This window comes from Salmo salar, chromosome 06 (genome assembly GCF_965601325.2).
Source record: "Salmo salar chromosome 06, fSalSal1, whole genome shotgun sequence".
NCBI classification, from domain to species: domain Eukaryota; kingdom Metazoa; phylum Chordata; class Actinopteri; order Salmoniformes; family Salmonidae; genus Salmo; species Salmo salar.
In genome coordinates this window covers 77,730,968-77,758,613 of record NC_138296.1, presented here as the reverse complement: position 1 = coordinate 77,758,613, position 27,646 = coordinate 77,730,968, and the positions used below count along the sequence as shown (strand labels likewise).

Below are 27,646 nucleotides of genomic sequence, written 5' to 3'. Positions count from 1 at the left end.
ACTTTGACAAATTCCTATCCAAACCATTCAGACCTCTATTAGGGGCTAGGGGTGAGAAAATTAAGGATTTGGTTTGGAACTGGGCCTTTTGTAAGAAGTCCCCTGCAAGTCGTGACCCTGCTTTGCGGTGAGCGGTCTCATTGGGGGGGCAGGTTAAACTCGTTAGCTTCACATGATGACATGGCACACTAGCTCCACACAGGAGAGGGAGCTGGTGGCCTGGGATACTGCCTGGTGGACATAAAAAAATCTAAAATCATGGCTAGCTCGCCATCCTTTGTTTATTAATAAAGACTCCCATTAAAGCCACAGTCTGTAAGATGTCCAGTGACTCAAACTAATACATGGTACTCCTTGAGTTGGAGGAATTTGACTTATACATTTAGTACAACTGTCTAACATTATTGTAGGAATCAAGATATTGGCATGTAAAATTATCGGTATTGGCTCCATTGTAAAAAAAATACTAAAAAATTGATGGCCCACTCTTTGAGGGTCTTTCAGAGTGTGGCTTTCAACTCTGTCTTGTTGTGTTTATTTATGTTAGCCTGTGACTGCAACTATACTGTTCCCCTGGTATCTATCTCCTTTATAGACCACACTGTCTTTTTTTAATAAGGTCTGTTTTATTAGGTTGTCGCTGCTTTGGAATAAACATTGTCCATAATGAAATATTAAAATCTATTCCTGAGTAATGTGTGCTCTGTATGCGTTTTAAGAGAAGGAAGATGTTTGAGAGGAGAGAGAATACTGGCTGGACCTTAAGAGGGGTACAGCAGTCTTACGTAATAATTTATCTAAAATTGAATAATTGAATGTGCCTTCAGGAGGTGTGTGTGTGTGTGTGTGGCCTAGCGAATCAGTCTCGAGGTGGAGGGGTCATTCTCATACCAGCCTCCTTTCCTCCTTCCTGCAGGCAGACTTAACCTGATATTACCCTGGCTGCCACCATCACACATCCTTTACCAGTCACCGGAACAAGTCACTGAAACTCATTTCAATCCACTACCCAGGCCCATGAATCGGCCATCCATGAATAGACAGTATCATGGCCTATTTGTGGGATCACAACAGTCCAATTTGACTTAATAGAATAATAGTTGATTAGTTTAGTAGGACAGACAGTTGGGTTAAATTGTCCACAGAAACAGAATGTCATGAGTAAACGTTATACTTTTTGCTGCTGTTTCGGATACTAGACTAACTGGATCCGTCATATCATTGCTTAGGGGAACCGCAAACTAGTCGAATATGATTTGAACCAATGAGGTGAGGGTAAGAGCAGGACCAATCAGATTAGGCTTGGGAGCATTGCGTGAACTATTTCAGTTTTGTGACTGACGTAAGCAATATGGGTATCATTGACTGAAATGGTACTGTAGCAAACAGCAAATATAAGTATCCAACACCTGTTCTTGTTGCATGCCCACTTAGGTGTTACCATTTCTTAAGTATTCAGGTAAGGACATCCCCTTTGTAGTAGTATAGTCTACTACAGTACTATACTATTACTACACTGATGGAGAGGAGGTCCTTGCCTCAATACTAGTAGTTGTTTATTAATCCTAAGAAGGGACATTTTGTTTAGTGGACAGGTGAATAAGATGGCCTCCTCTTCATACAGCCCTGCTCAGTCTCCCATGAAACTACAAACTCATCTCTATAGTTAAATTATTTCCTAACTAGCTTATAGCTAATTGAAGTATACTGTACAGAACAGTGACTTGCAGCAATACCTTATTTCCATACTCATGCAGGGTAGGAGTGTAAAGGTGGCTCTTGAGTTAAGAGGATACATAAATCATGGGTCCACAGGTTGTGTGTGTGTGTGTGTGTGTGTGTGTGGTCTGAGTCCTTTAATACTCTGTATATGCATCGTGTTTGTATTGTACACCATGTACTTAGCAATGGAATAAAATGGTATATCAAATTGGCCATAACACATCCAGCTGATGTTTTGATGCATGCATTTTTCATTTGTGATTTACTTACCGTGCAGTATGCTGCCAATGCTGAGTAGGCAACCCATCTCGTGAACGATGACAGTGTTCATTACTTGTTCTATCTAATTAACATTAAGCATCTAGCAATATATAGAAAAGTTGTTTACTGAAATGCATGCTGGCTGCTCAGGTGAGTCTCTCCATAGAAGCGGTGTGTTATTGATAAACTATGAACAGTGCAGTGGAGAAAATGGTATGTTGCCACATTCATTTAAAATATGCAGCCGGAAGGCTGCACAATTATAAATGGAACAAATGTCTATGGAATGAAAAAAATATGATATTGGTGAAACAAAGTTGCACATTCCAAACACGGTTACTTCAGCATCCTTCACAGGCCACTGTGTACCATGGTGTAGCAGACTTGAAATGTGGGTAAATGCGAAGAAATGGGCTAAAAGTCTCAATGGAACCTTAGTATGCGACTGCTGGGCGTATGCGACTGCTGGGCGTATGCGACTGCTGGGCGTATGCGACTGCTGGGCGTATGCGACTGCTGGGTGTATGCGACTGCTGGGCGTATGCTACGCCCTGTATGTATAACCCCTATTCACTTTCTTCAAAGGACAACAGAAATACTGCGACCGTAGAACTGACCCCGGTTTTAATAGAAGATTATTTTATTTTACTTTATTAGAAAGCTTTGCCTATGCTTAGCAGACATCTCGTCTTTTCTCTGATGCTTGTGGCCCTTCGGTGTGTAACGCTATAGCCCTCTGAGGAAAACATTTCAATTTTCACAACATTAGTAGGGTATTCATTCCTCTCTCTGAACACATTCATTGGTCTTTGTAATAGTAGCCTTTTGATATGACTAGAAGAATCTCTCTGCTGTCCCTAAGGCTGTTAGCCAAGAGCCATTTGGTTGACAAGTACAGAAGAGTAATACGCAGCATTTACTCACTCTGTTATGTGTAGGAATCAAGATCAATGACACAATGTATTTGTGTTGTCAGAAAAAGAAAGCGCTTACAATTCTGTGTCACCTCTGAATCTTTTAAGTTCTCTGTTTGAATTTGAGTGCGAAGGCTTTGGGCCTAGAACTTTTTTGTAGAGTGATAACAGTTGAAACACTTAAATCAACCCCAGCAGCTTGTCTCAAATTAAGTCAGTGGCTGGCCAAGTTAGACCCACCATTTAATAATCTATCTCTCAAACCCTAATTGGTCTCTGGTGATTGAGAAATTCCATTAAAATGTATGTATTATGCCTGCAAGTCTGTTTCTCAATCAGATAGCTATTTTAATCCATTGATCATTAAACTAGATGTATTTTTTATTTATTTAACCTTTATTTATCTAGGCAAGTCAATTAAGAACAAATTCTTATTTACAATGACAGCCTACCCCGGCCAAAGCTCAGCGATGCTGGGCCAACTGTGCGCTGCCTATGGGACTCCCAATCACGGCCGGTTGTGATACAACCTGGAATCGAACCAGGGTCTAGTGACGCCTCTAGCACTGAGATGCAGCCTTAGACCGCTGCGCCCCTCGGGAGCGTTAGACCGCTGCGCCCCTCGGGAGCGTTAGACCGCTGTGCCCCTCGGGAGCCCAGTATTGCTTGAGTTCCTGTTGACATCTTAGCAGTAATTGGTTACATGGCAAGGTTTTTTTTTTTTTGCTGTGCTGTTTTGAATTTAATGAAAGTGACTTGTAAATTGTCCTCCCAACATTATTTTACTTTTTTATTTTTTTATTCTTTCATTTTATAGAGCAATGAGTCTTGTGTAGTTTAAGCATTTGTTAACTCAAAGACGAGCATGCATCTCAGTTAACACAGGCCTAAATGACATGTATGTCTCAAGGATGGTCTGTGATTTATCCTAGTTTACAGATATATCATTTCACCCATAATCTGTGATTTTGTCTTTATAATGTGACTTTTGTTTTCACAGTCTCTCTCACACTCTCACTCACACTCTCACTCACTCTCTCACACTCACTCACTCTCTCACTCTCACTCACTCTCTCACTCACACTCACTCACTCTCTCTCTCTCACCATCTGGTTTCACAGTGCCTCGGAACGGGACTTGACTGGAAGTCTATGGCAGGAGCGGAAGAAACAATCGCCGGTTTTAATTGGCTGATCTGTCTATTCCCATCTAGCATAACGCTTTGAACCCTCCCCCTACATTGTGGACTTCAAAAGCGGCAACAGCACAAGTCATTTAAACAAGTCAAAGTACGCATTTTAGAAGTAGGTTTCACTAAACTTTATATGCCTGAACTCAAAATCAATTGTGCTTCCCAAAAATAATGTGATAGAACACATATTTTGATTTGCCATTTTCTTGAAGTCCCATCTAAACAGCTGTAACAGGCTCACTCACTCTCCCACCTCGATTTTAACCACACCCCTATCAAGTCCCACTTTGTAGCACAGTGTTACCAGGCTCTATGGGCCAGCAATTCAAGCCTGGGGATGAGGTTGCTTATCCATTAAGGAAATGCTAATGTCTGCTCGGAGCAAAAGGAGCCTCTATGTAAATCTATAAGGAGAAGTCAATGAGGTAGTTAATGATCTTGTGAGGAGTAATGGAAAAACATCCCTAATTTCATGGCAAAGTGAACATCTTTCCTATTGGCTTTTTTGGTGCCTGTTTCTAATAAAATAATGCATGTAGAGGCAAAAAAAGTGGCAGTAAATACTGAATTTTACTATAGTTTTGCAGCTTCTCTTTTGTCTAGTTTTTAAAAAAGCATTGCAGCATTCAGCATATGGTTATACTGTAAGATGAGCGAAGATGATACACTGAACAAAAGGAATATAAAGTGAACAAAAGGCATTAAAGACATATAAAGTGTTAATCCCATGTTTCATGAGTTGAAGTAAAAGATGTTCCTTAAACACAAAGATTATTTCTCAATGTTGTGTACAAATTTCTTTACATCCCTCTAAGTGAGCATTTTCCTTTGCCAAGATAATCCATCCAACTGACAGATCTACGATATCAAGAAGCTGATTAAACAGCATAATCATTACACAGGTGCAGCTTGTGCTGGGGATAAAAGGCCACTCTGAAGTGTGCAGTTTTGTCACACAACACAATGCAACAGATGTCTCAAGTTTTGAGGAAGCGTGCAATTGGAAAGCTGACTGCAGGAATGTCCACCAGAGCTGTTGCCACAATCTGTTTATTTCTCTACCATAAGCGACCTCCAACGTTGTTTTAGAGAATTTTGCAGTACATCCAACTGGCCTCACAACCGCAGACCACGTGTTTGGCGTTGTGTGGGCAAGCGGTTTGCTGATGTCAACGTTGTGAACACATTGCCCCATGGAGGCGGTGGGGGTTATGGTATGGGCAGGCATAAGCTACAGACAACAAACACAACTGCATTTTATCGATGGAAATTTGAATGTACAGAGATACCGTGACGAGATCCTGATGCCCATTGTGAGTTTTTTTTATTACATTTTTTATATATATATATATATATATATATATATATATATATATTTATATTTATATTTTCCCCTTAAGGCATCTGTGACCAACAGATACATATCTATATTCCCAGTCATACTTATATTGTGTATATAATCTCAGCAAAAAATAAACGTTCCTTTTTCAGGACCCTGTCTTTCAAAGATAATTTGTAAATATCCAAATAACTTCACAGATCTTCATTGTAAAGTGTTTAAACCCTGTTTCCCATGCTTGTTCAATGAACCATAAACAATTAATGAACATGTACCTGTGGAACGGCCGTTAAGACACTAACAGCTTACAGACGGTAGGCAATTACGGTCACAGTTATGAACACTTAGGACACTAAAGAGGCCTTTCTACTGACTCTGAAAAACACCAAAAGAAAGATGCCCAGGGTCCCTGCTCATCTGCGTGAACGTGCCTTGGGCATGCTGCAAGGAGGCATGGGGACTGCAGATGTAGCCAGGGCAATACATTGCAGTGTCCGTACTGTGAGAAGCCTAAGACAGCGCTACAGGGAGACAGGCAGACAGCTTATCGCCCTCGCAGTGGCAGACCACGTGTAACACCTGCACAGGATCGGTACATCCGAACATCACACCTGTAGGACAGGTACAGGATGGCAACAACAACTGCCCGAGCTAGACCAGGAAGGCACAATCCCTCCATCAGTGCTCAGCCTGTCCGCAATAGGCTGAGAGAGGCTGGACTGAGGGCTTGTTGACCTGTTGTAAAGCAGGTCCTCACCAGACATCACCGGCAACATCACCACCTATGGGCGCAAACCCACCGTCGCTGGACCAGACAGAACTGACAAAAAGTGCTCTTCACTGACGAGTCACGGTTTTGTCTCACCAGGGGTGATGGTCGGATTCACGTTTATTGTCGAAGGAATGAGCGTCACACCGAGGCCTGTACTCTGGAGCGGGATGGAGGTGGAGGGTTCGTCATGGTCTGGGGCGGTGTGTCACAGCATCATCGGACTGAGCTTGTTGTCATTGCAGGCAATCTCAACGCTGTGCATTACAAGGAAGACATCCTCCTCCCTCATGTGGTACCCTTCCTGCAGGCTCATCCTGACATGTCCCTCCAGCATGACATGCCACCAGCCATACTGCTCGGTCTGTGCGTGATTTCCTGCAAGACAGGAATGTCAGTGTTCTGCCATGGACAGCGACGAGCCCGGATCTCAATCCCATTGAGCACGTCTGGGTCCTGTTGGATCAGAGGGTGAGGGCTGGGGCCATTCCCCCCAGATATGTCCGGGAACTTGCAGATGCCGAGGTGGAAGAGTGAGGTAACATCTCACAGCAAGAACTGTCAAATCTGGTGCAATCCATGAGGAGGAGATGTGGCCACCAGCTGCATTGACTGTTACTGTTTGATTTTGACCCCCCCCCCCCCTTTGTTCAGCGACACATTATTACATTTATTTTAGTCACATGTCTGTGGAACTTGTTCAGTTTCTGTCGGTTGTTGAATCTTCATACAAATATTTACACATGTTAAGTTTGCTGAAAATAAACGCAGTTTACATTGAGGACGCTTCTTTTTTTGCGGAGTTATATTTTAGTTTAGTGTGTATATATGGCCACTTTTGTTTAATAACTGATATGATAAAAATAGTAATATTATTAGCAAGATGAGGAATAGTATAACTGGAATAGATTCTATAATTCAAGTGATCAGGCACGATAAGCCTAATTAATAAACATTTAATAACGTCATAATTAACATCAATATCTCACTGAAATAATAATTTTCAAAGTGGACCTCCTGAGTGGCGCAGTGGTCTAAGGCACTGCATCGCTGTGCCACTAGAGATTCTGGGTTCGAGTCCAGGCTCTGTCACAGCTGGCCGCGACCGGGAGACCCATGGGGCGGTGCACAATTGGCCCAGCGTCGTCCAGGTTAGGGGAGGGTTTGGTTGGCAGGGATGTCCTTGTCCCATCGCGCACTAGCGACTCCTGTGGTGGGCTTGGTGCAGTGCGTGCTGTGCATGCTTGGTGCAGTGCGTGCTGTGCGTGCTGTGCATGCTTGGTGCAGTGCGTGCTGGTCGCCTGGTGTACGGTGTTTCCTCCGACACATTGGTGCGGCTGGCTTCCGGGTTAAGTGGGCATTGTGTCTAGAAGCAGTGCGACCTGGCTGGGTTGTGTTTCGGAGGACTCATGGCTCTCAATCTTCGCCTCTCCAGAGTCCGTACGGGAGTTGCAGCGATGAGACAAGACTGTAACTACTATCAATTGGATACCACGAAATTGGGGAGAAAAGGGCAACAACAAAAGAATTCTGAAATACCGGAAGCAATATATTCAACTGCAAAACACAAATATTAACCCAAATCTATATAGCCACCTTTTAATATTTCCTCAAGTAGAAATGTATGAAATGTATGCATTCCTACTGCCAGACGCTCTGGATAAGAGCGTCTGCTAAATGACTAAAATGTAAAATGTAAATTTGCAATTCCTTTCAATCATCATAATGGAAATCAGCCAGCCAGGGCTTTCTAAGGGGCAAAGAAACACGTGGAAATGTTCTGTTTCATTTTCTATCAGTTGTATGAGTAAAAGGCCCCTCTTGAGGAAAATTGGATCGTTTCTCTGAGATGGAGATCTGGCAAATAGAAGATAATACCCCCAACATCTTTAGCTTGGCTGATCCATAACCTCTCAAACACGGCTTTGAACAGCAGATGGGGACGTGATGAGACACAATGAGGTCCATGTGCTTAGACAAATGACCATTTTAGGTAGTGGGATTGTCCAATGTTTACTTACCATTAGAATATCAGTTAGCATTATTGAAGACAAATATTAATAAGAACTAACTATGCTTTAGGTTAAAGTATTACAAATAGCATTTATTTTTGTTATGGTATTATATTTAAGATTTTGGGTTTGGGAGTTGCCAGGGACCTCACGATTCTAATATGTATTGCTATTCGATACTGTGATTTTATTACAAATTGATGTTCCTAACATATGGTGAGCAATATGTCTGCTGCAGAGGGGCAAGACCGAGCCATAAGAAAGAATTTTGATCAGTCATGGAAATAAAAGTGCTGAAAACAAATTGGCTCCCTAATTTAAAAAGATGGAGAACAAGCTATGAAGGAAAAATACTAGAATTTAGGTGCGGGTATAACCAATTAGCGCAAAAATAATATAGCAATATTGTCAAAACGATACCATATCATAAAATGATATCCCGATATGTAACGATAAAACAAATACATCTATATCCATCTATCGATATATCTATCACTGGAGTGTATGTAATACATATCTAGCCATAGAGAGAAACCCTGGTGTCCAACAATTACCAGCCCCTGGTTACCATCCCCCTGTCTCTCTGGGATGAATGACATCTTGAACCCATAAGATCATAGATCACCTTGTGTTGGCTTTCAAACCCTGCCACCGTGGACCAGTCAAAAATGGCCTTGTTTACCAAACAGAACCTTTGTTTATGTTCGTTCCACAACAGACATTTTGGAGTTACATCACCCATACAGAATGCTGGCTTTATCAGCGGATTAAAGGGATAGTTCACCAAAATAACATTGTTAAGCTGTCAATGGACAAGGTATTCTTTTAAACAAAAGTATGTGGACACCTTCAAATTAGTGGATTCAGCTATTTCAGCCACACCTGTTGCTGACGGGTGTATAAAATCGAGCACACAGCCATGCAATCTCATAAATAAACATTGGCAGTAGCATGGCCTTACTGAAGAGCTCAGTGACTTAACACAGCACCGTCATAGAATGCCTCCTTTTCAACAAGCCAGTTTGTCAAATTTCTGCCCTGCTAGAGCTGCCCCGGTCAACTGTAAGTGCTGATATTGTGAAGAGGAAACGCCTAGGAGCAACAACGGCTCAGCCACGAAGTGGTAGGCCACACAACCTCACAGAACGGAACCGCTGAGTGCTGAAGCACCTAGCGCATAATTGTCTGTCCTTGGTTGCAACACTCACTACTGAGTTCCAAACTGCCTCTGTAAGCAACTTCAGCACAGTAACTGTTCGTCGGGCGCTTCATGAAATGGGTTTCCATGGCCGAGTAGCCGCACAAAAGCCTAAGATCACCATGCACAATGCCAAGCGTCGGCTGGAGTTGTGTAAAGCTCGCCGCCATTGGAGCAGTGGAAACTCGTTCTTTGGCGTGATGAATCATGCTTCACCATCTGGCAGTCTGACAGATGAATCGGGTTTCTGCAGATGCCAGGAGAACGCTACCTGCCCGAATGCGTAGTGCCAACTGTAAAGTTAGGTGGAGGAGACTGTTTTTCATGGTTCGGGCTAGGCCCCTTAGTTCAAGTGAAGGGAAATCTTAACGCTACAGCATACAATGACATTCTAGAAGATTCTGTGCTTCCAACTTTGTGGCAACAGTTTGGGGAAAGCCATTTCCTGTTTCAGCATGACAATGTCCCAGTGCACAAAGTGAGGTCCATACAGAGATGGTTTGTCAATCGGTGTGGAAGAACTTGACTGGCCTGCACAGAGCCCTGACCTCAACCCCATCGTATACCTTTGGGATGAATTGGAACGCCAAATATGACCCAGGCCTAATCACCCAACATTAGTGCCTGACCTCACTAAAACGCTTGTGGCTGAATGGAAGCAAGTCCCCGCAGCAATGTTCCAATATCTAGTGAAAAGCCTTTCCAGAAGAGTGGAGACTGTTATAGCAGCAAAGCGGCGACCAACTCCACATTAATGCCCATGATTTTGTAATGAGATGTTTGACGAGCAGGTGTACTTTTGGTCATGTAGTGTATGACATCAAACCATGCTTTGGTTTAGTTTCCCTGGCACTGTTCTCCCTGACACTGTTCTCAAATGCTAACATGTTAGCATTTGTGGCACAAATTCTATGCATGTCATGGTACCTATCATTTTTTTTGCGCATGATGTCCAAATCATTCTAAAGTGTAGCTAAATAATGTCACTTAGATGATTTTGGACATGACCTCCTAAGACATGCTAACCTCTCACCATTACAATAACGGGAGGTTAGCATTTTTTTGGGGGGGGGGGGGGGGTATGATATGTATGCCTCAACTTTCTCACTAATCATTATTCACGATTTATTCAGGATTATCCCTAATCATGGTAGCATCCACATTAAGTCTTTTAGAAACATATTCTATTCTTATTTACAATGAAAGTGACTCCAAAATGACACAATACATTATTTATTTATATTGGGCACAAAATAATCGAACACAACCAAAACAAACAGAAAATGCATTCAACAAGTTTGTAGAGTCACAAGCTTGACGTAATCGTTGCGTGCTAGGAATATGGGACCAAATACTAAACTTGACTACTTTAATGTTTTACTCCATGTGTAACTCTGTTGTATGTTGTCGAACTGCTTTGCTTTATCTTGGCCAGGTCGCAATTGTAAATGAGAACTTGTTCTCAACTTGCCTACCTGGTTAAATAAAGGTGAAATAAATAAAATAAATAATGCACACAGGTGAATTTGTCCCAATACTTTTGGTCCCCTAAAATGGGGGAACTACAAAAAAGGATGTAATTTCTAAACGGTTCACCCGAATTGGATGAAAATACCCTCAAATTAAACCTGACAGTCTGCACTTTAACCTCAGTCATTCTATCATTTTAAGTACAGAGCCAAAACATTTTTGTCACTTTCTCAACTTTTGGAGCTCGCTTGTTGGTACCATGACTTGCATGGGATTTGTGTGATAAATGCTAAAACATCAGGTTCTTCAGTTCTAAATGCAACATAATAGACTGATTTGGGTGTAAATGTAATATTCATTGTTGGCGTTGGATGGTGTTCCGGGGAGTAACACCACTAACCTGTATCGGTTGTTCCTGGTACTCCTTGGGATCATATTCAATACCTGCCATGCCTCCACACTGATCTTATCTGTCTGGTCTAACATTAACCTCTAAATGTGTGTACACACACGTACCCAACCGCGCACACACACATACAAGTGTCCACGCGCACATGCTCGGTCAGTTTATCTGTCAGGTTTAGCTGTAGTATAGTATCACACACAGGTTTTAATTTGTCTGCACTGCACAATAAAGATTATAACAACATGTTTTTGATTGAATTTACTGCAAGATCCAATGGGTTTGCCGACCGCATTATCTACCAAGAGAATTCTCTTAGGTTATAATCACAGCCGTGTATATCCCCCCCCAAGCAGATACCTACCTGAAAGAACTTCACTGGACTCTAGGTAATCTGGAAACCATATATCCTGAGGCTGCATTTACTGTAGCTGGGGATTTTAACAAGGCTCCCTAAATTTTATCAGCATATCGAATGAGTGACTCGAGCTGGCAGCATTCTGGATCATTGCTGCTCTAACTTCCACGACGCATACAAAGCCCTCCCCCACCCAGCTTTCGGAATATCTGACCACGACTCCATTTTGTTGCTCCCAGCCTTATAGACAGAAACTAAAACAGAAAACGCCCATGCTCAGGTCCGTTCAATGCTGGTCCGACCAATCGGATTCCACGCTTCGATATTGCTTCGATCATGTGGACTGGGATATGTTCCAGATAGCCTCAGACAACAGCATTGATGTATACGCTGATTCGGTGAGCGAGTTTATTAGCAAGTGCATTGGTGATGTTGTACCCACGGTGACTATTAAAACCTTCCCTAACCAGAAACCGTGGATTGATGGCAGCATTCGGGCAAAACTGAAAGCGTGAACCACTGCTTTTAATCATGGCAAGGCGACTTTAAACATGACTGAATACAAAGTGTAGCTATTCCCTCCAAGGCAATCAAACAAGCTAAGCATCAGTATAGAGATAAAGTAGAGTCACAATTCAACGGCTTAAACTAGAGACGTATGTCGCAGTCAAACACGGATTACAAAAAGAACCAGCCCCGTCGCAGACACCATCTTGCTCACAGACAAATTAAACAACAACTTTGCTCGCTTTGAGGACAATACAGTGCCACTTACACAGCCCACTACCAAAACCTGTGGGCTCTCCTTCACCGTGGCCAACGTGAGTAAAACCATTTAAACGAGTTAACCCTCGCAAGGCTGCTGGCCCAGACGGCATCCCTAGCCGCGTCCTCAGAGCATGCACGGACCAGCTGGCTGGTGTGTTTTACGGAGATATTCAATCTCTACCTATCCCAGTCTGCTGTCCCCACATGCTTCAAGAGGGCCACCATTGTTCCTGTCCCCAAGAAAGCTAAGGTAACTGAACTAAATGACTATCGCCCCGTGGCACTCACTTATGTCATCAGGAATTGCTTTGAGAGACTAGTCAAGGCTCATATCACCTCCACCCTACCTGATACCCTAGACCCACTCCAATTTGCCTACCGCCCCAATAGGTCCACAGACGACGCAATCGCAATCACACTGCCCTAACCCATCTGGACAAGAGGAATACCTATGTAAGAATGCTGTTCATTGACTACAGCTCAGCATTTAACACCATAGCACCCTCCAAACTCGTCATTAAGCTCGAGACCCTGGGTCTCAATCCCACTCTGTGTGCAACTGGGTCCTGGACTTTGACGGGTCGCCCCCAGGTGGTGAGGGTAGGAAACATCTCCACCCCGCTGATCCTCAACACTGGGGCCCCACAAGGGTGCATTCTCAGCCCTCTCCTGTACTCCCTGTTCACCCATGACTGCGTGGCCATGCACGTTGCCAACTAAATCATCAAGTTTGCAGACGACACTACAGTGGTAGGCTTGATTACCAACAATGACGAGACGGCCTACAGGGAGGGCCCTCGGAGTGTGGTGTCAGGAAAATAACCTCACACTCAACATCAACAAAACAAAGGAGATGATCGTGGACTTCAGGAAACAGCAGAGGGAGCAGCCCCCTATCTACATTGACGGGACAGTAGTGGAGAAGGTGGAAAGGTTTAAGTTCCTCGGCGTACACATCACGGACAAACTGAAATGGTCCAACCACACAGACAGCGTGGTGAAGACGGCGCAACAGCGCCTCGTCAACATCAGGAGGCTGAAGAAATTTGGCTTGTCACCAAAAACACTCAAACTTTTACAGATGCACAATTGGGTGCATCCTGTCGGGCTGTATCACCACCTGGTACAACAACTGCTCCGCCCATAACCACAAGGCTCTCCAGAGGGTAGTGCGGTCTGCACAACGCATCACCGGGGGCAAACTACCTGCCCTACAGGACACATTCACCACCCGATGTCACATGAAGCCCAAAAAGATCATCAAGGACAACAACCCGAGCCACTGCCTGTTCACCCCGCTATCATCCAGAAGGCGAGGGCAGTACAGGTGCATCAAAGCAGGGATCGAGAGACAGAAGCTGTTTCAATTTCAAGGCCATCAGACTGTTTGAGTGGCTGCTGCCAACATACTGACTTAAATCTCCAGCCACTTTAATAATTGGATGTAATAAATGTATCACTAGTAACTTTAAACAATACCACTTTATATAATGATTACATACCCTACATTACTAATCTCATATGTATATGCTATACTCTATAACGTCTACTGCATCTTGCCTATGCCGCATGGCCATCGCTCATCCATATATTTATATGTACATATTCTTATTCATCCCTTTGTGTGTGTGTGTGTGTGGTGGGGGAAGGTAGTTGTTGGGAAATGGTTAGATATTACTGCGCTGTCGGAACTAGAAGCACAAGCATTTCGCTACACGCGCATTAACATCTGCTAACCATGCGTATGTGACCAATAAAATGTTATTTGATTTGTGAGTGAACTGTCTGATTTGAAATAAACCTATTTTGGATAGATGGATGATGGGGGCATGAGACTGCTGCTAATTGTCAGTGTGTGTTTTTCCCTTTAATCACCAATACTTTGATATTGTTTTCGCAGGTGTAGACGGGAATACTCAAAAGATCGAATTTGTCTGATGAGAATCGCCATCCACCAGAGACCTAAGGTATGGTAAGATATCAAATGCTCATTATCTCATGTACCAATAAACAATTAATCACATCAGGAGAAAAACAACCCACAAAGGCTGTATACCAAATAACTAGGAAATCTGTTGCTTAAACATCTGTTACCATGGTTACCCCATGGATATTCAATCTGAAAGACGTCTGCCTAAAAAAATATGTAAGGGTTTCTACAAACCAGAATGTTGAATATTTATACATACTTTACCGGTTGTCAATGCGGTTGGTCCTTTTGATGGTGCTAGGTGAAAATGAGCTGTCCACAGGAAAATGTTGTTTACTTGACTTTTTGCAGAGCCGGTAGGTTCTGCCGCTTATATTTTCATTCTCCTGACGCATTGCACGTGATGCACAATATATAAACAATAGCCGAATGTAACGAAACGTAGTCGACCGACGCACGTTTCCTCGCAATCGACTGGAAGTGATTGGGAAATTCGCCAGCTGATTGCGTGGGACAACGTTGTATTAGGCTCGACCATATTGTGCAAGTGTTTGTCACGTGCGAAACACTGATGTACAGACCAGCATACTGAAGGTGTGGTTGATAACACTTCCCTGTGGATATTTTGTCCCAATCACCTCTGACATAGGGATAAAATCGGCAGTGTCAATGACGTTTGTTCAACATTCTGACTGTTGGGGAATGCTGAGCCTACATGGTAGAGACCAGAGTAAGTGTTTCCCTCTCGGATTCTAAAAGAGGCTAGGTAATCTGAAGCAGTCGACTGTACCGTTTTCAAACTAACATGGAAATATCCATGGTGATTTCTCAGAAAATGTCTGACTGATGGTAATTGCATAGTGTAGCTCTATTTTGGTGTTTGAGGATTGTTAAATAAATTGATCCGTTTTTTTTCTCTTTTCGTTTTTTTATTACATATTTGAGCCATTTTGTGAACTATTGAAGTTGAGCTTTGAATGGTTAAAGTAATTGTTCAGGGTCAGATACATTGAAAATGACAGACAAATACCCAGTGCTGTATCTTCTGTATTGGAACAGCAATAAGGAGCACAATGAGTTTTGCTCTAAATATTAGCTGTGAGTTTGGTAATTAGACTTAACACTAGAACCGCTGAAGCAGTTACAGTATTTTGACTCCTCATTAATAAAAATAAAAGGTATTGCGCTGCCATTTAAGTCATGCCCCCCTCCATCCTTGACTTTTCATTAATAAGTCTATATAACACACTGTCGTTGTTGGAATCTTTATCACAAACAAAACTGGAGTTTTAACCAATTTTAGGAGAGCATGTCATTTTTTTTTTTAATGGTTGCCCCTCCTTTCCCCGACTTTAGGGCCTGCTCCACTCCTTCTCCGACAGCTGAAAGTGTTCATTTGGTAATCACCCCGGTAATTACTTCGAATCTGAACCTAAACTATACCGAAACTAATTTCACACCATACTGTATAACAACAGATGAAATACATTAAGTAAAGTATGATGGGGAGAATGGGTGAGTTGATGAGCGTGGGGAACGATGATGCATAATTATGTAATCACCAATTGTGAAATTTAACCATTCTAATTATAATCTTAAAATGGTGTGTACCCAATATCAGTCCACCGAATCCAAGCAGTCTTATCAGTCTACGCTGACCTACTTGGAGCAGGCTAAACAGTGAGATCGTGCGTAATTGTACATGCTGAAAGGTTTTCCATATCTGGGAAAAGATCCACATCAGGCAGCAGGTTAGTGAGCGTCAGAGAATGTGGTGATGAGGCTTGTGGAACCTTACATTGGCAAGGGGAGAAATGTCATGAACAATTTCTATACTTCACTGGCGAACAAGTTGCTTGCAAAGAAACAAGCCTTGTTTGCACCATGAGCAAAGTGAGACGGAAGTTCTCTCCCTCTGCGCAAAATAAGGGACCTGCACAGCCGTTGTACTCCACAATGGTGCTGAAGAATGACAAGACAACACTCACACTTTACCAAAGCAAGGCAAGAAAGAACGTTTCTGTCATGAGAATCATGCATCCGACAGTTGCCATCGATGGGGACACAAAGAGAAAACCGGAGACCGTTACACACTACAACCAAACAAAGGTAGGCCTATGTCAAAATGTGAAAGTGACAAAGATTTGTGTCGACTGTTAGGACAAGGGATAACAGCTAATTGAAATACAACTTATATTAATTATAATTCAATTATTGCTTTGTGTTGATTTTCCCTTTATCAAGCACACTTGCCGTTAATGATGTTCAGGCTGTATACTGATGTTTTCGTCATTTGACTGTGCGTCTTGCTTGTAGTATTTTGTTTTTAATTTTGTCGTTATAAAAATAAGCTGTTACCGTGTTCCAACACCTATGTTTCTAATAAAATTGATTGGCCACTTGAATTTGTGTTAAGTGGTTTGTTTTTACTATTTTTATTTGAAATAAAATGCATCTTATTCTGTTACCCAAGACATTCATAAATTATTTTTGCGATAGCATGTATTAATTACACTGTTAGAATGTTGAAGTCCGAATGATTGCTCATTAGCTTGAAAGGGGGGGGGGTCCCTCGGCCCAGCGGTTCTAGTGGTAAATTAAATTACACCACTTGATCATGTAATACTGCATGTACTATGTGCTTGTATATGTACACCTACTGTATGCCATTGGTTTAATTGGTGGTGGGTCAGATTGCTTGAATTACTTAATGAATCTGTCTTTCAACTCATCCCTACAAAGATCTTGCAAAACAACTGCAGCCAGGCACTAAGAAATGATGGGTTTAGTGTCTGGTCTCGAATCATTAAGAGAGGGGATTACTGCTGGGCCAGAGAACCCCAGGAATGTGTTGTCCCCTCTGGTGACCCAACACACCGCTGATGAAATGGAATTGAATTAATGGGGCCGCCCACTGGGCTGCCTGATTAAAATGACACACACCTTTGATCCCAGAGCGAAGTGACCAGGCTGCCCCCCGAGGGATATGTAGGGGACGTGTGTGTGATTCACTCGGCTGTGTACTGCGATCCACCTCCAAACCCCAGAGCCTTCTCACTGGGGGGCTGGACCTCTCAGGTGCAGAACTGGTTGCCTAGTTTTGGGTTGAGGGGTTATAAAAGACTGCGGAGATTGAAGCTGGAGCCCTTCCAAATATAACATTGTCATGTACAAATAAAGCAAATCGAAACAAAATAGTCAATGTTTAAACTTTCAATCAAATGTATGTATAAAGACATTTTTCCATCAGCAGATGTCACAAAGTGCTTATACAGAAATCCAGCCTAAAACCCCAAAGAGTGAGCAATGCAGATGCAGAAACACGGTTAGGAAACTCCCTAGAGAGGAACCAGGATTTGAGGGGTGGCCAGTCGTCTTCTGGCTGTGCCGGGTGGAGATTATAAGAGTTCTTCAAGATGTTCATACTGTAGATGATGATAATAATAATCATTGGTTAAAAAGGGTGCAACAGGTCAGCACCTCAGGAGTAAATGTCAGCTGGCTTTTCATAGCCGAGGGAGGGGAGAGAGGTCTGCGACAAGGTAGCAAGTCATGGTTCACCACTTTGCGACGTTCCTTTGATCGTAAAGTAAACACCTCAGTATTTAATTTGTCTGAGATACTGTAAATAGAAGTAGATGTGTCAAATATGAACTAAATTAAATAGGTCAATGCTTGTCTATTGAGATGGAAAGTGAAGTAAGAGGTGTGTGTGTGTGTGTGTAGCCATGTTAAACCAAGCCACACTAAGACGGTAATGTTTCAGTTATAAACTCAGCAAAAAAAGAAACGTCCGCATTGTTAACAGCATTTATTTTCAGCAAACTTAACATGTGTAAATATTTGTATGAACATAAGATTCAACAACTTGAGACAAACTGAACAAATTCCACACGTGACTAACATAAATTGAATAATGTGTCCCTGAAAAAAGGGGTGGGGGTCAAAAGTAACAGTCAGTATCTGGTGTGGCCACCAGCTGCATTAAGTACTGCAGTTCATCTCCTTCTCATGGACTGCACCAGATTTACCTGTTCTTGCTGTGAGATGTTACCCCACTCTTCCACCAAGGTATCTGCAAGTTCCCAGACATTTCTGGTTGGAATGGCCCTAGCCCTCACCCTCCGATCCAACAGGTCCCAGATGTGCTCAATGGGATTGCGATCCGGGCTCTTCGCTGGCCATGGCAGAAAACTGACATTCCTGTCTTGCAGGAAATCATGCACAGAACGAGCAGTATGGGCTGGTGGCATTGTCATGCTGGAGGGTCATGTCAGGATGAGCCTGCAGGAAGGGTACCACATGAGGGAGGAGGATGTCTGCCTTGTAATGCACAGCGTTGAGATTGCCTGCAATGACAACAAGCTCAGTCTGATAATGCTGTGACACACCGCCCCAGACCATGACGGAAACTCCACCTCCATCCTGCTCCAGAGTACAGGCCTCGGTGTGACGCTCATTCCTTGGACGATAAACGCGAATCCGACCATCACCCATGTTGAGACAAAACCGTGACTCGTCAGTGAAGAGCACTTTTTGCCAGTCCTGTCTGGTCCAGCGCCGGTGGGTTTGTGCCCATAGGCGACGTTGTTGCTGGTGTTGTCTGGTGATGACCTTCCTTACAACAGGCCTACAAGCCCTCAGTCCAGCCTCTCTCAGCCTATTGCGGACAGTCTGAGAATTGATGGTGGGATTGCGCATTCCTGGTGTAACTCAGGCAGTTGTTGTTGCCATCCTGTACTTGTCCCGCAGGTGTGATGTTCGGATGTACCGATCCTGTGCAGGGGTTGTTACACGTGGTCTGCCACTGCGAGGACGATCAGCTGTCCGACCTGTCTCCCTTTAGCGCTGTCTTAGGCGTCTCACAGTACGGACATTGCAATGTATTGCCCTGGCCACATCTGCAGTCCTCATGCCTCCTTGCAGCATGCCTAAGGCACGTTCACACAGATGAGCAGGGACCCTGGGCATGTTTCTTTTGGTGTTTTTCCAGAGTCAGTAGAAAGGCCTCTTTTAGTGTCCTACGTTTTCATAACTGTGACCTTAATTGCCTACCGTCTGTAAGCTGTTATTGTCTTAACGGCCGTTCCACAGGTGCATGTTCATTTAATTGTTTATGGTTAATTGAACAAGCATGGGAAACAGTGTTTAAACACTACAATGAAGATCTGTGAAGTTATTTGGATTTTTACGAATTATCTTTAAAAGACAGGGTCCGGAAAAAGGGCTGTTTCTTTTTTTGCTGAGTTGACAACGCATCTTTTGCAGTAATCACCCTTACTGTTTCTGTTTGCGTTGTGACTCCAGACAGTTGTGTTATCGGCCTAGTAGAATCACTCTCCTGGGTTTGCTAGAGGTGTACTGGTTTCTGCATATTCCGGTTAGTTAGGGGTACTCTGGTAGGCTCCCCTCACCCGCTTACGACGGTGGAAATGTATGTTTCCTGTACACTTAGGAAGGGTGTTTCATTCAGCTCAGTGAGGTTCTTAGCTGTATAGACAGAAAAACATTAGGGTTGTCTGTTGTAAAGTTGTCTGCTAAGCAGAAAATATAATGATTCTAAAGACATGGACATCGTGTGTGTGTGTGTGAACTCTGGGTCATTAGCAGTAAAAATGTCTCTCCCTGCCTACACATCCATTGTCATAATAAAAGCGTTCCACTAATTTGAAGCCTGAGCTCGCACTCACAGACAAACTGATGATTCCGAGACAAACATTGAAGCACCGTCTCTCAGCCGAGCGATTAAGACATTGCGCCCAGTGGGGGGCGTCAGGTGGTCATGCGGGGAGTGGAGACCCCTGGGGGCAGAGCACACCGCAGGGGTCAACGTGACATCTCACCCGTGCCACTGAGCTTAATATCTGTGAAGGAACTGCTGAAACACACAGAGTAGAATCACCCTCAGCGTCAGCCTCTTAGACATCCGTTAGATACCAGGCTTTAGCATTAACACCATCTAATGGGAAATGAACTAAACCCACAACGCCATCCATAGTTATTACTCTATATACGTTGCATAACTTTTTGTTGCCTGCTTTGTTTTTTTGTTCTTAAGTGCATTTCAGTGGGTGGTTGCAATGGCTGAATGTGTATTATAGCTGTGATCTAAAGCAGGGAAAAACTAAAATGGAGAAACCTCTATCCACTTGACACCTGGACGTGTGAATGTATAGTATCTAGCTGTGGAGTGTTATGTGCTGAGTGGATCCGTTTTCTCTTTCTCTGTTGTGCGCTGTTTGATTTCCTCGCTGGAATCTATGTCCAGTTGCAGTGGTGGGCAGGTAGATATGCTGCCAGATCTCTGCTACTGTGGCTCCATAATGGTGGTGGCTCAAGAGGAAGTGGCTGTTAGGGAATAAATACTGTATGCACTACCTAGTGTGATTGCTTGCTTACATCGATGATAATGGGCATTTATTTATTTAGAGTTTTTCAAGTGCCCAAAGCCCTGTATATCAGTACTGTAGTAGTTTTTAATTGAGCACTTAAATCACCAACCACCCCAAGAAGTCATTTTGATGTCGCTGCTAATTCACATCAAGAACAATTAGGAAAGAGAAAAATACAGCACAGAAAAGCCATGGTGTCGTTGATGCATAGTTGGTGTCCGAAATGGCACCCTATTCCCTATATAGTGTACTTTTGACCAGAGCTATGGACTCTAGTCAAAATAAGGGCGGCAGGTAGCCTACTGGTTAGAGCTTAGGACTAGTAACCGAAAGGTTGCAAGATCAAATCCCCGAGCTGACAAGGTAAAAATCTGTCGTTCTGCCCCTGAACAAGGCAGTTAACCCACTAGGCCGTCATTGAAAATAAGAATTTGTTCTTAAAATTTGTTCTTAACTGACTTGCCTAGTTAAATAAAATATAGGGAATGGGGTATAGCTCTGGTCAAAAGAAGTGTACTATATAGGGTGTCACTTTCCTGTTTTCTCTCAATTCAATTAAAATCAAAGGGCTTTATTGGCATGGGAAACGTGTTTACATTGCCAAAGTGACAACAGGTTGCTCTGTCATCCCAGTGTTATTGGCCCAGATCCTCCTGTGAGGACTAGCATTCCCTGCTGGTAGCATTACACACCAACACCACAGAGAACCCCTAGCTGCCATTCTACCTGTCGGGGACCAACAGCCATCCATCTGTCCAGTTGTCCAGTGTTTGCTTGAGTCCTCTTTAGAACAGCCTTGTAGTTTTCCAACATTTGTAGTTTGTTTGAATTGTCTTTAATGCACAAAAACCTAATTTAAAGGTATCTGGTAGACAGTGGCATCCCCCCTTTATTTCTAGCACTTTTTTGTTCTTCATGTGATGCCTGTTTTGCATGTTATTTTGGCATTATACATGTCACATCAGTTTGCAAACAATGTAAAAACATTTTTTAATAAAGCCACATACATACTTGGTCTCTTTTTTTTGCTTTCTTGAGTAAGGCAGCTCCAAAATTCAGGTGTCTTCAGCCTAGCTCAGTGCTTTCTGTGGTGGTGGGGCAGCCAGCGGAAAATGCAGAGCGTAGGGGTTGGTAATGTTCTCTAGTTGGGCCGTGATTGGCTCCGTGTTCTGTCACTCATGGGGACACTACGTCACCGCCAAATCTAAGGGTGGAGCTGCACAATTCAAGCCACTTGGGTGCTGTCATAGTTACATTAGAAGTTCCCATCCAAGAAGGCTCAATGTCATTGGCCACAGATAATTTTGTCAAATCACGTTATATCTACAGCAGCTTGATTGGACTGATGATGTCAACATTTATAATTTCAAAATCTTAGCTAGCAGTCATCATGAATCAAGTTGACAATCTACTGGCACACCCTTTTTAATCCTTGTCATATGAAGAGAAATTATAGATAAAACATCAGTGCTCATCGGCCATTGGATATTAACATTACACAAGTTGTAAGTCGCAAATTCAACAATTAGTGGTTTGGAGGGAATCAATGGCTAACTGCATGCATTGCAAAGTAATCACTTTGCCTGCTATTCAGTGGAGTGGGGGTGTGGTCCCCAGTATGGGTTTAAGGGTCTCTTTTCCAAGCTTAAAAGGATAAACATTCAGCATTGACCATGGTGTCAATCCAGCATGACATCTGCTGCTCTTAAAACAACTGGAAACTCAGAAGTGGGAAATCTAATTTCAGTGATTTCAAGACAACTGGGAACTCCGACTGGGAAAATACGTTTTTGAACGGTTATCCAATTCAGAATTGGAAGTCGGGAACTCGGACCTCTTTCTAGAGCACCGACGTGAAGATCACTGACGTCATCATGATTCAACCTTGTTCCCAGTTGTCTTGAACGCACCATAAATCCAGAGAATACCAGACGTTGATGGCAAAGTTTGATGACAAAATTTGCCCACAAAAGACCACTGCGCCACCTTCCTGTTCAAGTGAGCACCACACAACAAGGTGAGTTCAAAAATGTGTTGTATGCTGCTGCAAAAATATGTAATATGCCAAGGAGATATATGTATATACCAACTAAAAGTAGTACTAAAGTGTACAGTACCAGTCAAAAGGTTGGACACACCTACTCATTCCAGGGTTTTTCTTTGTTACTGTTTTCTACATTGTAGAACAATAGTGAACAACAGTGAGCACATCGAAACTATGAAATAACACATATGGAATCTTGTAGTAACCAAAAAAGTTGTTACATTTGAGATTCCTCAAAGTAGCCACCCTTTGCCTTGATGACGGTGCTGCACAAGCTTGGCATTCTCTCAACCAGCTTCATGAGGTAGTCACCTTGAATGCATTTCAATTAACAAGTCTGCCTTGTCAAAAGTACATTTGTTGAATTTCATTCCTTAATGCGTTTGAGCAAATCAGTTGTTGTGTCAAGGTAGGGGTGGTATACAAAGATAGCCCTATTTGGTAAAAGACCGAGTCCATATTATGGCAAGAACAGCTCAAATAAGCAAAGAGAAACGACAGTCCATCTTTACTTTATGGACATGAAGGTCAGTCAATCCAGAACATTTCAATAACTTTTCATTGAAAGTTTCTTCAAGTGCAGTTGCAAAAACCATTAAGCGCTATGATGAAACTGGCTCTCATGAGGACCACCACAGGAAAGGAAGACCCAGAGTTACCTCTGCTGCAGAGGATAAGTTCATTAGAGTTACCAGCCTCAGAAATTGCAGCCCAAATAAATGTTTCACAGTTCAAGTAAGTAATCTCAACATCAACTGTTCAGAGAAGACTGCATGAATCAGGCCTTCATGGTTGAATTGCTGAAAAGAAACCACTACTAAAGGACACCAATAATAAGAAGAGACTTGCTTGGGCCAAGAAACACAAGCAATGGACATTAGACTGGTGGAGATCTGTCCTTTGGTCTGATGAGTCCAAATTTGAGATTTTTAGTTCCAGAGTAGGTGAACGGATGATCTCCACATCTGTGGTTCCCACAGTGAAGCATGGAAGAGGAGGTGTGATTGTGCTTTGCTGGTGATTTATTTCAAATTCAAGGCACACTTAACCAGCATGGCTACCAAAGCAAATACTGTAAGAACAGCCCATGTTCTGAATTCTATCGAGGTACATTTAGAAAATGCTGAACAAATAGTTATATTGACTACATCCGTCCTAGCTTGCTCTTTAACGGATTGCCTTTTATCCGCTCGTCGTCCCCTTATGCCATAGTTTCTAGATCTCAAAAGTCAGTAGACACCACATTTGTTTAAGCAACTCAGCCATATCAGCTATGTTTCTTTATAAGTCAGTAAATGAGGCTGAATGAACTGTTTCGCTCCCAGACAAGGCTCCGCTGATAGCCAGGTGTCGCAGTGGTAAGGTGTGGTCACCATTATAGTGCATTTAATGTATTGTTTAGTGTTGTGTTGTATAGATTTACATGCTAAAATCGCCACTGCTGGTAGAAGTAAATTGATACATAAACAGGAATTGAATTTTATATCTGAAATGAATTCATGAATTTGATGGTATAATAGTAAAGCTCTTTCAAAACAGCATGGGAAAAACTATGGAAGTAAAGCACAAGTGGCTGCCACTTTCACAGCAAATTCTATTTTGTTCCGTTTTCTTGTTATATTACTAGCCTCAGATTACATGGTTTATATAATTATATTCTCAACATTGAATGGGCCAACCTATTTCTATCTCAATTAGGCAGTGTTATTAGGACTGTGTGTTTAATCCATGCAGGACCGACACTGGTAAGGTAGTGATTTCCCTGCTCTGAACAGTCCTGCTGCTAAATGTTCATTACATCTCCTCTAACTACCCAATGTCCTCGAATGAAATAATTCCCCTAACAGAGGGACGTCTTATCTGAAAAATGATTCAAATGTACTGTTTTATCATTTACGGTCAACTGAGTGAAAATGTACTCTGAAATAATTGCTGAATATCAGCCGGCCCATTGCACAACAGTGTTATTATATAGCTCCTTATTTTGACATAGGTTTTAATGTCCCACTGCGGAGTGCAACTCATTACCCAGCACATATCTCTATCCTACATATGTAGAGGAACTTCTGATGTTATATGGTATTTTTCACTGCTGTTCAGCAGTGTGGGTAAGGGAGGCAGAGACCGGGAGGTTGGCTGTTTAGGGCTCTAGTCTGCTGGAGGCGTGAGCAGAATAACTGTGCAGCACAATCTGTTCTGCTTCCTCAACAACCAGTGCCAGTTCAGACATTAATGTACTGACTTATCTGGCAGTACTCTAGCTTTCTGGCGTTTTGTACAGTATGACCTTGCAGTAGTTTAAAATGCTTATTTCCATGGGCTTATGACAATACTTAGATGCCCACCGGGCTTATGAGGTTAGATCTTATCCTCCCAGGAAATGATTTGATAGAAAATGAATTAATCCAAGCAAACCATTTAATTTATATACAGTTGAAGTCGGAAGTTTACATGCAATTAGGTTTGAGTCATTTAAAAATTGCTTTTCAACCACTCCACAAATTTCTTGTTAACAAACTATAGTTTTGGCAAGTCGGTTAGGACATCTACTTTGTGCATGACACAAGTCATTTTTCCAACAATTGTTTACAAACAGATTATTTCACTTATAATTCACTGTATCAATTCCAGTGGGTCAGAAGTTTACATACACTAAGTTGACTGCCTTTTAAACAGCTTGGAAAATTCCAGAAAATGATGTCATGGCTTTAGAAGCTTCTGATAGGCTAATTGACATCATCTAAGTCAATTGGAGGTGTACATGTGGATGTATTTCAAGGCCTACCTTCAAACTCAGTGCCTCTTTTCTTGACATTATGGGAAAATCAAAAGAAATCAGCCAAGACCTCAGAAAAAATTGTCGACCTCCACAAGTCTGGTTCATCCTTGGAAGCAATTTCCAAACGCCTGAAGGTACCACGTTTATCTGTACAAACATTAGTACGCAAGTATAAACACCATGGGACCACGCAGCTGTTCTGTCTCCTAGAGATGAGTGTACTTTGGTGTGAAAAGTGCAAATCAATACCAGAACAACAGCAAAGGACCTTGTGAAGATGCTGGAGGAAACGGGTACAAAGTATCATTATCCACAGTAAAACGAGTCCTATATCGACATAACCAGAAAGGCCGCCCAGCAAGGAAGAAGCCACTGCTCCAAAACCGCCATAAAAAAGCCAGACTACGGTTTGCAACTGCACATGGGGACAACTTTTTGGAGAAATTTCCTCTGGTCTGATGAAACAAAAATAGAACTTTTTGGCCATAATGACCATTGTTATGTTTGGAGGAAAAAGGGGGAGGCTTGCAAGCCGAAGAACACCATCCCAACTGTGAAGCATGGGGGTGGCAGCATCATGTTGTGGGGGTGCTTTGCTGCAGGATGGACTGGTGCACTTCACAAAATAGATGGCATCACGAGGCAGGAAAATTATGTGGATATATTGAAGCAACATTTCAAGACATCAGTCAGGAAGTTAAAGCTTGGTCGCAAATGGGTCTTCCAAATGGACAATGACCCCAAGCATACTTCCAAAGTTGTGGCAAAATGGCTTAAGGACAACAAAGTCAAGGTATTGGAGTGGCCATCACAAAGCCCTGACCTCAATCCTATAGAGAATTTGTGGGCAGAACTGAAAAAGTGTGTGCGATCAAGGATGCCTACAAACCTGACTCGATTACACCAGCTCTGTCAGGAGGAATGGGCCAAAATTCACCCAACTTATTGTGGGAAGCTTGTGGAAGGCTACCCAAAACGTTTGACCCAAGTTAAACAATTTAAAAGCAATGCTACCAAATACTAGTTGAGTGTATGTAAACTTCTGACCCAGTGGAAATGTGATGAAAGAAATAAAAGCTGTGTAACGGCTGTCTGGAAGAGGGAACCAAGGTGCAGCAGAGGATGTGTTCATCATTAGAATTTTAATTCAAATAAACAAGAGAACACTACAAAATGAACAAAAACGACAGCAAACAGTCCTGTTAGGAAAATACTCAAAACAGAAACAATTACCCACAAAACCCAAAGGAAAAACATGCTCCTTATGTGTGACTCCCAATCAGCAGCAACGAGCTTCAGCTGTGCCTGATTGGGAGCCACACACACGGCCCAAAACAGTACCCGAAAAAGGAACATAGAACGCCCACCCAATGTAACACCCTGGCCTAACCAAAATAAAGAACAAAAAACCCCTCTCTATGGCCAGGGCGTTACAAGCTGAAATAAATTTATTCTCTCTACTATTATTCTGACATTTTACATTCTTAAAATAATGTGGTGATCCTAACTGACCTAAGACGGGGAATTTTTACTAGGATTAAACGTCAGGAATTGTGAAACTGAGTTTAAATGTATTTGGCTAAGGTGTATATCAACTTCCGACGTCACACTTCTCTAGATCCATGGGTTGTCCATGGAATTAATTAAATTCCAACAATCAAAGCAAACATAAATAGCTTTAGTTTTTATAAAAGAGAATGTGGTCCTACTGACACATTAGGGAAGTAAAAGGGAATACCTCTGAGGCAGTAATCACTCTTCTAGTTCCACGGACTGTCCATGTGCTGCCTGTGTAGCACAATTTTATGGACGGGACATGTGCCTTACAGATGTCAAGCCAACGTTATGAGGGGAAAACGGGGTTGCTCCAATTCAAGAAACCTGGCAAAGTGCATTCCTACCACAGTATGACATTTCATGTAATTGTAAAATTGTTTTTGAGATAGAAACGGTCAGCTGTTTTTTGGGGGGAGGTTTTTTTTCCCAGCAGGCTGATTTTAATAGGCATAACACCAAACTAATAGACCAATGAATCTAAGAAAGTGTCGCCTGTGTTTTTAAGTCAGAGGCAAAGCTTCAGTTGCTTTTTTTTGCA

At 42.5% G+C, this 27,646-nt stretch overlaps 1 protein-coding gene across 1 annotated transcript in view; it reads left to right on the top strand.

Moving 5' to 3' along the window:
- LOC106608047 (kelch-like protein 29) overlaps positions 1 to 27,646 on the top strand; it is a 418,259-nt gene that overhangs the window by 21,035 nt on the left and 369,578 nt on the right. Inside the window, exon 2 of the mRNA XM_082976980.1 lies at positions 14,307 to 14,373. Coding sequence (XP_082833106.1) covers positions 14,344 to 14,373 — 30 coding nt within the window. The 5' untranslated portion in view covers positions 14,307 to 14,343. The remainder of the gene's footprint in view (positions 1 to 14,306; positions 14,374 to 27,646) is intronic.